This window comes from Dermacentor albipictus, chromosome 6, assembly GCF_038994185.2.
Source record: "Dermacentor albipictus isolate Rhodes 1998 colony chromosome 6, USDA_Dalb.pri_finalv2, whole genome shotgun sequence".
NCBI classification, from domain to species: domain Eukaryota; kingdom Metazoa; phylum Arthropoda; class Arachnida; order Ixodida; family Ixodidae; genus Dermacentor; species Dermacentor albipictus.
In genome coordinates this window covers 45840791-45853118 of record NC_091826.1, presented here as the reverse complement: position 1 = coordinate 45853118, position 12328 = coordinate 45840791, and the positions used below count along the sequence as shown (strand labels likewise).

The 12328-nt window shown below is 46.6% G+C and overlaps 1 protein-coding gene across 2 annotated transcripts in view; it reads right to left on the bottom strand.

The window, feature by feature from the left end:
- LOC139061022 (solute carrier family 22 member 7-like) overlaps positions 1–10824 on the bottom strand; it is a 50534-nt gene extending 39710 nt beyond the window's left edge. Inside the window, exons 1-5 of one of the 2 annotated variants that reach the window (XM_070540441.1) lie at positions 10636–10824; positions 7858–8215; positions 6745–6876; positions 5447–5825; positions 4451–4871 (exon numbers count right to left, since the gene is read on the bottom strand). In XM_070540441.1, coding sequence (XP_070396542.1) covers positions 4451–4871; positions 5447–5825; positions 6745–6876; positions 7858–8215; positions 10636–10748 — 1403 coding nt within the window. In that variant the 5' untranslated portion in view covers positions 10749–10824. Of the gene's footprint in view, positions 1–4450; positions 4872–5446; positions 5826–6343; positions 6700–6744; positions 6877–7857; positions 8216–10635 lie in introns of those variants that run through there. The other variant, XM_070540440.1, reaches the window with a different exon arrangement.
- Positions 10825–12328: the final 1504 nt, after the last annotated feature.

Below are 12328 nucleotides of genomic sequence, written 5' to 3'. Positions count from 1 at the left end.
TGTTTTGCGTCAATAGCTCATGATTATGTGAGCGCATTTCGTAGCGCGAAGCGGCTGCATGTAGCGCAGGCGACTCGGGTATAGTGTCGGTTTGTCGTTGACATGGTTTCATAACGCGCTCTTGTTCTCGCTTCTACTATACGGAATGTTTTACAGCGAGCGATCGCTCGGGCTTGTTGATTTTCGCATAATAGTTTAGGTGCGTAAAGAAGGAAGCTACACCATGTTTTAACTTGATATTGAGCTACCACTAAGCGGATTGTGTATGTTGGGCAGCCAGTGTGGTAGATCTCATTTCGTGGCGCTTGATCCGGCCGCGATGAATGCTGCGCCGCATGTGTAGTGAAATTCTCGTGACACGCTTTACGTATATATCTCGAAATTGTGTTAGCATCAAGAATGTTCTGACAGACACGTATAGTTAAATAACTGCTAACGTACTCGGATGAAAGGCCGTGTTTGCGGGGCATGCATCAGCAGTGTGTGCACTGCCGTTTTCGCATTGTTTAAAAGTAGCAGTATTTTTAAGGTTTCTGGCAACCAATCTAAATAATTTTGGGAAGTTACCGCAAGCAAAACACGAGACTTGAAGAAATGTCAAGCGAAAATCTCTAGATTCACCCAATCTATTTATATGCAACCACAAACGCTTTTGGAGCATGAAACCTGCGATAAGCTCAGTCACTCGCAGCTTCGCAACTTAGCCGAAAAAATTGGAGCACAATAAATTAGTCGCTCCGGGAAGCACCTTTACACGTTTCAGACTGAAGGCATTGCGTTTGACGGTAGTTGGAAGATTTGTTTTTTGTCTCTTTTTTAAACAATTTAGCAGCAGAAGTTATCTTTCGAGCTATATGAAAAGCGTTAAGCGCCTTTCGATGCTTCGGCGTTATGCAGTTTACGTGCTCTTAATCTCTAGGTAGCTGCTGGCGCAGATTCGCATTGTGCCAGTCGTGCACGGTATGAAGCCCTTGTCGTGCGCAATAAGTGTTCCGGTTTTCATTACTGTTGCATGTAGTGCCGTCGTCTTGGACAGACTGCATACTATATGCGCTGTACAAAAGAAAAAAGAGCCAGATTATCAATTTGGTGGTCTTTTCTTAGTAGATAACGCACAGATTATTCAAATAATTCAGTGGACGTTGCATTTGTTCTACCCTTATTAACACACCTAAGAGATCGTAACATGTTTTAGTTGATAAGTAACCTGATCAGTACGCCCCCATTCATGTGCATTCTACTGAAAGTGTGGCAAATGTATTCATCTCGAAGTATGAGAAAAGAGACAATGCAGACTATTCTAAGCGGAAATAAATTGCAAATGTTAACGTGATTGTTCAAAACTGCAGTCAGTATGCTGAGCATGTTCGATCGGCACGGGCACATTGCATTAACACCTGAAAAATGTGCACAGTCCAGCAGGGTATCTTTGTTTCAACAATTATTATTATAGGAATCGTTTGGGATTCTCACATTTCTTTTATTTTTGTAAGTACACTGTGTGTCACATGAACCTGTCTTGAAACGAAACATACCGTTGCTAACACCGGCGACCATTATGGTTGTCTAACTGCTTATCATACTGTAATATAACGAAACATCATAATGGTACTGATTAATATTGCCATGTAGTCTTTAGTCATAGGTAAACAAAGTTAACTAGAGGCATAAGTGGTGAGAGCAAATTATATAGAAAACTACTATTGAACCGTAAAAATAACTCATTGTATAGTTTTCCCTCACATTGTTGCATTTGTTTTACGCGTGTCTCTGTGTCTTCCGTGCTGTACTCGTGTGGCCATCAATTACGAACTTGCCGAAGTCCTTGTCAGCTTTATTAAATAAGGGATTCAAGTCAGTTGCATCTAATACTACTTGTTAAGTGACTGACGTGTTATTCGTTTTATCTAAATATTATGGACTGGCACTACTTGGCAAGCATTAAACCATAGTATTTTTTATTGCACTTAAGCTGCAGGCGTCATAGATTGCCAGAAAATTTTCATGAAAACAGCCAGGAAAGGCTTGGAAAAAGATCGGGAAACTTTAAATTGGCCACATAGGTATGCTGTCTTGTTACATGTCAAAGTTTCCAGACAGTCTCTGTGTTAAATATATTTTTAAAACGTTTCACTTCATAAAAATTGAGGGAAATTGGTTCTATTTATTGAAAAAGAAAAGAAAGTCAAGCAGACTGGCAAGGCATTTCTTACTCAATATGTATTGTTTTTTGCGTTAACTAAACGTCCTGAACCTCGATAGCCTAGAAAAAAATTTTCATCTTTCAAAGCACCTTAAATAATTTACTGTGATAGAATTCATTCGAACTATACTATCAGTTCTGTTTCCTAGAAGGTGCATATCTGTCGTGCCATGACACAAAGTGCTCGTGTGGTATTTCGGGTGCTCATGTGGTATACCTAACTTGGAAACCTGTTAGCATGCCCAAGAGGCCTCATTACCTGCAAGAAATTAAGGTACCATATCAATACAATCAACCCATCTGCCATCTGTTGAAGTTATGGCCAATGACCCATTCATTTAAAAGTATGAGAAATACATTTCAATGTGTACTAAGCAAAATAAATTACAATCTTAGGCATGATACTGAGAATATTCCAGTCACGTCTTCTGAAAACATCCCTCTGCACGGGCATACTTAACTACCAGCCAAAAAAACTGTACAGACAGCCCAACTGGGTAACGTTTCCGCAATAAATATAGGGACCATTTGGGATAAGTACATTAATGCATCATATATGAACTTGTCATAAAAGGGAACATACTGTTGCTGACACGAGCAGCAGTTGTGACTGTTTAATTGTTCACCATACCATGCAATAGAACATTGCATAAAGGTACTGATTTGTATTGACAAGCAGCCATTAGTCATAGTTACACCGCATTAAGTATTGACTTAGATGGTTTGAGTAAATATATTAAGCTGCTTAATGAACATACAAAGAATACACATCTGTTATTTTTGCCTCATATTGCTGCATGTACTTATTTGCAGCATACACCTGCAGCACCTTTGGGACTAACGACACAAAGGTCAAGGCCAGCCTGGCGACCATGCTTGCCAAGGAGTAGTGTAAATATTTAATCTGTTTCCATAATAGCATAAGACAAGAGTTTAAGGAATTCATGTATTATATCGAGCAATAAAAACGGTTAATGCATTGCCGGTGCATTTGTTTTATTTTTTGCACTGCATGATTCAGCACTATATAAATTCTTTCTGTTTATGCAACATATATGAAAGTACAGCTGGTTCAGGAGCTTTATTGATCTACTAACGGTAATGCATAAGTGCAGATGAAAAGGAACAGGTGCACATGCATAATATCTGCATTCCATGCATTTCCATGCATTTCATATTTATAAAATGAAATTAAATACATTCAAAACGTTTTGCTACCGCATGTAATGAAAAATGTAAACTAACTTGTAGATAGCCGCTATGGAGTTATGGCCTTATACACTCTTTGTAGACTTGTCTGTAAATTGTCTGTGTCTATAGAGTGTCTATAAATTAATGAAAATGCATGTTTGTTGGCAAGTGTATGCAGAATGTCATAGAAAAAGGTGTATTGAATTATAAAGTTCTGTTTTTGTAGACTGAAGTCTATAGAATGTCTATAGTATATATACATTTGTCTGTAGACATTCCATAGACTTCAGTCTACAAAAGTAGAACTGTAAGCCTATACACTTACCTATAGACATTATGCAGACAACTGTCTACAAACATGAATTTTAATGAATCCATAGACACTCTAGACTCAGACTTTTTATAGACTAGTCCATAAAAAGTGTATGGCCATAAGTCTATAGACGGTCTATAGACAGTCTATAGACTCAGACTTCTTATAGACTAGTCTATAAAAAGTGTATGGCCATAAGTCTATCGAAAGTCTATAGACAATCTATAGGCTCAGACTTTTTATAGACTAGTCTATAAAAAGTGTATGGCCATAAGTCTACAGACAGTCTATAGACAGTGTATAGACAGTCTATAGACTCAGACTTTTTATAGACTAGTCTACAAAAAGTGTGCGGCCATAAGTCTATAGACTGTCTATAGACTAGTCTAAAGAAATGTCTATAGACAGTCTATAAACTCAGACTTTTTATAGACCAGTCTACAAACAGTGTATGGCCATAAATCTATAGGCTGTCTATAGACCAGTCTAAAGAAATGTCAATAGACAGTCTATAGACTTCATAGACAAATGTCTATGGACTTTCTATAAAAATTTTTGTAAGGGTACAGCGCCCATCAAAAAAGAAGGCCTATAGATAAGTGGTGTTAACATTGCAACCCACTGGGAGGCCATCGTGCTTTCGCTGTACTGCCGGCAGTCACAGAAGGGACCGCTAACGTCATGGCCGCCACGTTTGGAACATCGTGACCATTCGTCATGAAAAAAAATTCGATATCACCGACCTGCTGGCCTCGTAGGTGACCTCGAACAGAAGAACGATGGAAACGAGCGAGAAGCCATTCAGCGAGCCCGCCACCACCATCCGCAGCAGGACGAGCTGCAGGAACGAGTCCGCGCGCACGGTCAACGCCGCGGCGGTCACCGCGAGCACGGCGCACGCGAGCAGGACCGGCCTGCGACCCGTTCTGTCCGCCATCTTGCCGAGGAAGGGCGCGTACACGACGCCTCCGAGGTAGGTGTAGAGGCGCGCCGCGAGCACCAGCCACGCGTTGGAGCACACCAGGTCCCACTCGTTCAGGGCCGTGAGCACGTCGAGGGGCACGTCGTAGTCCCATTCGCTGCACGGGAGCTCGCCCCGAGGCAGGGCGACGACCCCGGGCCACAACGCCGAGGAGGGCGCGGAGCCCGATGTGGCCGCTACCGCTGCGTCGTCCAGAGAGAGAGAGCGTATTTGCGTGAAGATATATCGCAGTATCGGCCAACGGGCGAAGCAACAGAGCGTTTTAGTTTAGGGCACGCAAGCGGCATGCGTACACAAGAACTAGGGCCGACGGTACCCCGCATGCGCAGACCCTACGTTTGCGTCTGCGCATGCGCAGAACCGTCGCCCCTGGTTCTTGCGTACGCAAGGCGCTTGCGTCACCTAAACTAAAGCTATCTAATGACTGCGATTGTGATGCGGGATTTTATGTGATCAACCTCGCACTCGCGCGACGTCGGAATCGCGCACCGCATGAACAATCCGTAAGCAGTGCGACCCACCGAAATTTAGACAGATCGCTGGCGCATGTAGTACACCCGTTTCCTTTGAGGGGTCCCTGATCGCTGCATACCTGATCTGTCACTGAATGCTGTCAATGCAGTACTAAAAGAAAGACACAACGCGTGTAGTTTCCCGAGCTTGCGAAACCCGACGAACGTAAACGGTCACCCATTTGGCGATAACGAACTGTCAGCAAACTCGTCAACCGTAAACACGCCTGTGTGTATTTACGCACCCGTGCCGTGCGAGTAGGGAAACCTGTAGACGGTGCATCTGCTGTAGTGGCCGCTGGGATCCACGGGAACGGAGGCGCTCTTCCACGCCTGCGCGCTCTGGTTGGCGAACTCGGGCGGCTGCCGGCACCAGTGGTCCACCGCGTCGACGGGCGCCAGCAGACGCATCGACTGGTAGTGGAAGGCTAGCGCCCCGAGCGACAGCTGGGCGCAGGCCAAGATGCGTAGCTGGTGCGATCCCTGGCCCAGAATCTCGCTCGTCGACGACTCGGCCGACGTGAGGCGGTACGACTGCGCGTCGCCGAACGTGACCGTACTCTGTCCGCGCGATTTGCGCTTGGGCGACGGCGACAGCGTGGGGTCCTGGCCATCGTAAGAGACCTGCGCATGCACATGCCAGTTCAGAAAAGAAAATCAAAGGCACCTCAGGAGGCACGGGTTCAAATTGCGCCGCTTCCATGCTTGCCGCGATATCTGGAGGAATTGCGGACCACGTGGTGTAACAGAGTGATCAAATGGTTGCGTCATCGGCCAATCGTTCCACGAACACATACGTTCGTCCCTATGCGCTCCGTCTCTACAACCCCGTGCAGTGCCGCAAAGGCAAGGGCTCGTTATCAGCCACTCAGTAAACGAGCCTATTGTGCGCGTTCGGAGAAGGGAAGAGAACTCTCCCACTGCGTGCTGCTAATACTTCCGGCAAGCTTCCTTTAAATCTTCGTCGCGCTGAGAGAGGTTACCGGGTGACAATGAATGAGCCTTTCTCCGGATTCTCTATCCTGGTTTGCTGTCGCGACCAGTAATTTTCGCTTCAGTGACCGGAGTCGGCCAGGCAGAGTACGGCTACCTAGTTGATGATAGTGACCGAGGATAGTACGCAATGACCATGCAGTATGCACCAACAACCGGAAGGGCCCAGGGTCTGCTTCCAGATCTGCTCAAGGCCAGGCGAGGGCCTTCTTGACGGTAGCCAAGCCCCCATGTCGATAACGTCCGCTTCATGATTCAGCTTCCCTTTTTGGCCAAGCGTCGACTAATTGTGGGTCTATGCGTTGTGGGCAAGTCGTGCAGTCGACCTACTTTTACTTGGATGTCCTGTCCCGAGCTGAGCCGGTGTTGCGGACGCCAGGATATCAACGAAAAAGCATTTCATGGGGCGTTCTATTTGTGGTCACGCTACAGCCTGTCTTCGTCGGCGTGAAATGGCAGCGCTGCTAAATATACAGTATACACCCATACAACATGTTCATCGTGATACAAATATATTATCGAACTATACAGCAATCTTTTCCTGGCTTACCGCCGGTGACGGCACCTCCAAAGACGGCGGCATCACCAGCCTGTCATCCTTCTCGATCGGGGCGTAGCCGGACACTGGTCGACTCTGGTCCAATACATTCTCGAACTCGTCCACATCTCGCATATCAGTGGCCTGTGAAAGTGCACAAAAAGGAAAAAAAAAGAACTGCATGAAATATCCAAGTATAGTCAGACACATCTTCGGATGGCAACCGAAGCTTTAAAATTCCCACCGAGCGAGCCGCCCCCGCTTCTAAGTCATCAAGCATCATGTCGCCGTTATATTGGTGTCAGAAGTGCTAAATTAAAACAACCGGAAGAGTGACAACAATATATCTACAATATATCTGCGTAGACAGACAGACAGACAGACTGCGTAGACAGACAGACAGACAGACAGACAGACAGACAGACAGACAGACAGACAGACAGACAGACAGACAGACAGACAGACAGACAGACAGACAGACAGACAGACAGACAGACAGACAGACAGACAGACAGACAGACAGACAGACAGACAGACAGACAGACTGCGTAGACAGACAGACAGACAGACAGACAGACATACTGCGTAGACAGACAGACAGACTGCGTAGAGACAGACAGACTGCGTAGCCAGACAGACAGACTGCGTAGACAGACAGACAGACAGACAGACAGACCTCGACCGACCGACCAACCGACAGACCGACCGACCGACCACGGCATGTGGCAAAATTGAGGCTGCCGCCATAAAGATTTATGCAAAAATTAATATAGAGAACTCTGAGATAGCGATTGTTTGATCTACAACGAGAATACTGATGAATACTAAAGTTAGGTGGGCGGATGAGATTAAGAAGTTTGCAGGAACGACATGGCCACAATTAGTACATGACCGGGGTTGTTGGAGAAGTATGGGAGAGGCCTTCGCCCTGCAGTGGGCGTAACCAGGCTGCTGCTGCTGCTGATGATGATGATGATGATGATGATTATGATGATGGGCATCGCCTAATGTTCATGTTTGTGTGAGTTGCATGTTCTTGTGACCGACCGACCGACTGCTGCACTAGCCCCGTGTCCTTAAACTGGGCCACGACGACACGTCTAGACATCGAGAAAACGTGCTCACTGCCGCCATGTCCGGATCCGTGGCAGCGTGCATGATGCCGGTGCTCTCCGAGGCCTCGGCAGCCAGCGCGATGGACCCGAGTTTCTCGTCCCTAATGACGCTGCTGCTTTTTCCGCACGGCCCGGCCGCACCGCGGGTTGTGGTCGTCGTAGCGTTCTCGGGAACAACCTCAGGCACCGGCGTCGAAGTGGCGCTGCAGGTGGCGGCCAGGTCGGCTCCCGGGTCGATCGAGATGGTCGTCGACGACACAGCCTCCTTAAGGGGCGTGGATGCGTTGGATGGCAAGAGCATGCTCGCCTCGGAGACACGCGATGTTGACGGTGTTGGCGTCTCACCAGCATGCCTCTTCTTCGATTTTCTGCAACGGGGCGATCGGACGACGCCTTATCAGCATGTGCACTCCTCTGAGCAAAAGTTGCGCTATAGCCGATTTTCATTTGCGCATTTTAATGTAGTTTGAATTCGGGGATCGCAGTCAAAATTTGGCGTTGAGATCTTTCCAGAAAAGCCCGTCACTTTCATCTTGTGAACCTGAATTACGAATTGATTCCGTTTCTCCACAAGCCTGTAGTATGCGACTCAACAGAGAAGTGCCACTCTGAGAACCACCCCGCCCCCGTAGCTTTACCGTTCTTTCCTTTTTCATCCCCTCGTCTTCCTCATTTAAGAGCGTAACCCTCTCTCCAAAAACAATTTCTGGCTATGTCTGTGCTCACGGGTGCATGGCTTGGCACGACACGTGGCAAAAGTGAGGCTGCCGCCATAAAGATTTATGCAAAAATTGATATAGAGAACTCTGACATGGCGATTGTTTGATCTACAACGAGAATACTGATGAATACTGAAGTTAGGTGGGCGGATGAGATTAAGAAGTTTGCAGGGATGACATGGCCACAATTAGTACATGACCGCGGTTGTTGGAGAAGTATGGGAGAGGCCTTTGCCCTGCAGTGGGCGTAAACAGGCTGATGATGATGATGATGATGATGATGATGATGATGATGGTGACGATGATGATGATGATGAGAATACTGGGCATCTTCTAATGTTCGTGTTTGTGTGAGTTGCATGTTCTTGTGACGTTTTTCGTCCAGCTTTAACTTTGCTAAGTTCCAAGAAATCGTATTTCGCTATACCGGCAGAGAACAATTTTCTACGTACATGCATAATCTATGCGAGTTCTTCCGTACATGGCAAAAAAAATTAATATAATAAACTTTGTATGGCCTTTTAAAGTCAGAAGAACGAAGCCAGACAAATCCTTTTACTGCCCATCATTCATTCACTCACTCATATACTCATCACTCGCCCATCATACTCACTGAACCACAACGCTTACTGGTGGTTCAGTCAGCCCGGGAACACGTCGCCGTAGGCACTAGCACCAGAGTTTCCTCGATTTTCTTAAGAAACTATGAGCTACGCATGGCCTCCAAAAAAGCGTGCTGGAAGTAGCTCGAGCAATCTCGAAGGCCACGAGCTATAGCGGACCCAATAAACTTCCGCAGTCGTGTAATCGCAGTGGAGTTGGCTGAGAAAGAACCGGCTTGTTTTATTCTGCATCTGATGAGCGGAGTGTCTCTTTCTTACATTTTCAAATAAAATAATTGCGATTCATGCCCTAAAGACCTGCGCATATAATTTCTCCTGTGTTTTACGGCAAACTTATAAATTTCTGATTAACTCTAAACAAAAAAGCGGTGGAAACGTATGGGCCCTGTTTATAGATAGTCTAAAGAGTCAGAACAAGCGATGACGGTTGCACAAAGTAATTTTGGCTTCTGTGATTGAGGAGGGCGTACACTTTAAAAAAACTTCACATAGAAACCCGTGCTGCGCTTGTACGATTGTGGCGATTTGCATCGCGACTGGTACCCCTGTTGCATCTGCGAAAGAACCGAAACTTTTAAGTGCTAAGTGCCGAGCCCTATCTTCGAGAACGTTGAGGCGAGCCTGTTTTTCGACAGTGGTCGCGTGTATCATGGATAGGTTAGGCAACGGTCCGCTTGATGACTTCCCCGCATGTTATCATGCGTTCATTTCTATAGTTGATCTGCGGAGATATTATGCGTCAAAAATGGCGTTTTGTGTATGTTCGAGACAAGATTACGCCGCTTTTCTTCTACGTTTGTCACTGGTCATCCGTGTGAATCTGCAACCGGGTTCCGGGGAGGGGCCTGAGGAAGTAGCAGGGGACTGTCGCTCGCTCGTTGGTTCGTCCATTCGTTCTACTCGCATACTTTGCCAATGGTCTTCGATGGTTTCTACGCATATTTTTTTTTCAATAAACGCAAGAATTAAGTATGACGACGAACGACGCAACCCATCTAGCTGAGGATGAGGAAAGGAGAAAAATTATTAGCGGAGGGTGAGGGTCAGTGTGGAGAGGGGTAAACTTTTACCAGGTGAGGATGAGGCTGACGTGAGAAGGAATCATGTGTTGGGTTTGGCAGAAAAAAAAAGAAGATCATTTGCCCAGCTCTGTTGGCGAGTGGTTTGGTCTGAAAGAAGCGAGAGATTAATGTTTCTTAAATTTCAGTAAGCCCGTGCTTAGATAAAATGGGCTTGATCCAGCGCCGTGCGTGAACTGCGAAGAACGCGACGTTGTTACGAACGTTGTTTTTTACAGCAGCTGGAAAACAAAATTGCTCGCAAATTCGAGATATAGCAGACGACTACTCCTGATTGCCCCAGCAGGGCGCCAGGCGGCGTCCAAGTTTGTGGCACCATGGCGACTACACTATCGAAATTAAAGGGCCCAGTAACGCAGCAGCTCACCTCCTCCTGGACGTTGCCGAGGTCACCGTGCCGGCCCGGGAGCGACTCCGATGGCGTTTCGGCGCCTTGGAGTCTTTTCCTTCTGCCTTGGAGTACGTGCCTCCTTCGCTCATGGTGCCAGCTAGACGCAAGGAGACGTTCTTCTCGGTCGGGGAACTCGACCTCGGCGAAACGCGAAACGGCTTTCGATTCAACTTCTTCTTCTTCGTAACCTTCTAGGCACGTGTGCCCTCTGCTAAGGCACGCGGAAGCTTTGGCCCACATACAGTTCCAAAAATGCGTGACATTTCTAGTACGAAGCCCCTTGCTGCGGCACTAGCTTTTGTTTTCCTTATATACAATCATACTGTCTCAGAATACTCGAGAATATACTTTTTGTGTCCCTCTGTTGTGCTTCGCACTGCACCAATTAACCTATGGTCACGGCACATTACCCTACCTAACCCTTCTGCATCCTGCACTATGCTCGGATGTGCAGAAATTATGAAATATATTTCGTTTCTTGTGCCTCCATTAAGGCTTTTCCAGGTCCACTGCCTGTTACCTCGATTCCTGGAGAAAGTATTCATTATTCGGAGCCTATTCCTTTACGCGAATTCTACCAACATATCTGCTCTAGTGTTCATAGAATCGAATCCGTAGCTGCCAATTGCTTGTTTCCCAGCCTGCTTTTTGTCCACTTTTGCACTGAAGTTTCCCATGACTACAGTATACTGCGTTTGCACCTTTCTCGGCGCTAATTCAGCACCTTCATAAAACTGTTCTAATACTTCATCATCGTGAGTGGAGGTTGGAGCGTAGTCTTCTACTGCCTTTATTATATAGCTCCCATATTCAGCTTTATTACTATACGACTGCTACCCTCGCATCAACGCTGTAAAATTCCATGTCGCCCACTATGTCCTTATGGATCAGAGGACGTGGCCGTCAGTCAGCACTGTCGGTTCTCCTAACCTCACTAACGCCACTAATATCCCAGACAGTGCCTGGTAATTCCTCACTCGAGAGGGTTCACGCGTTCAAACGTTGCAAGGTTCCATTTCCAGTGGTGGCCTGTCCAGATCCAGAGATTCTTAGCATCCTCTGCCGCGTCGCAGGTCTGACCGGCGCCTTGGTCAGGTGCTGCGCAGCCGCCGAGGATTGAGGGCCGTAGGTTAATTGCAGGATTCTCGAGGCAGGTAGTGACCGCGTACTGTACCAGGAGGCCAATTCTTGTTCTGATGAGGGAGAGCCTTTTGATGAAGCTCAGCGGACCTTCGCGCACCTGCACGAAGGCCCACTAAACGAGTCCAGTTTAGCCCCACCAGCTCTCGGCAATTTTCTTTTTTGCCTGTGCCGGTAACGCGATAAATCATAATAATTAAATGATTGCAGGGCGTCATTTGTGTGTATTTCACTGGTTGGTACCTGGTTGTTTGCGTCGACGTGTGCTTTTTTCGTACAAGTGTAATTAAAGCAAGGCGACGCTGTGCCAGACACGTTTCTTGAATGGCGAACTTCAGATATGTGAACGCGAAACACGTTGCTACTTGAAGTTCAACTACGAAACGTTTGGTACGTTGTTACGTATATCACTCTTTTATGTTTGTTTTTTTAGTTAAAGCTGAAGACACTTTGCTTCTCGACCATCATGATCGCTCGATGATGCTTACAGGCTTCCACTTAATCAGCAGTTAGTACTCGCTTGGAGCTC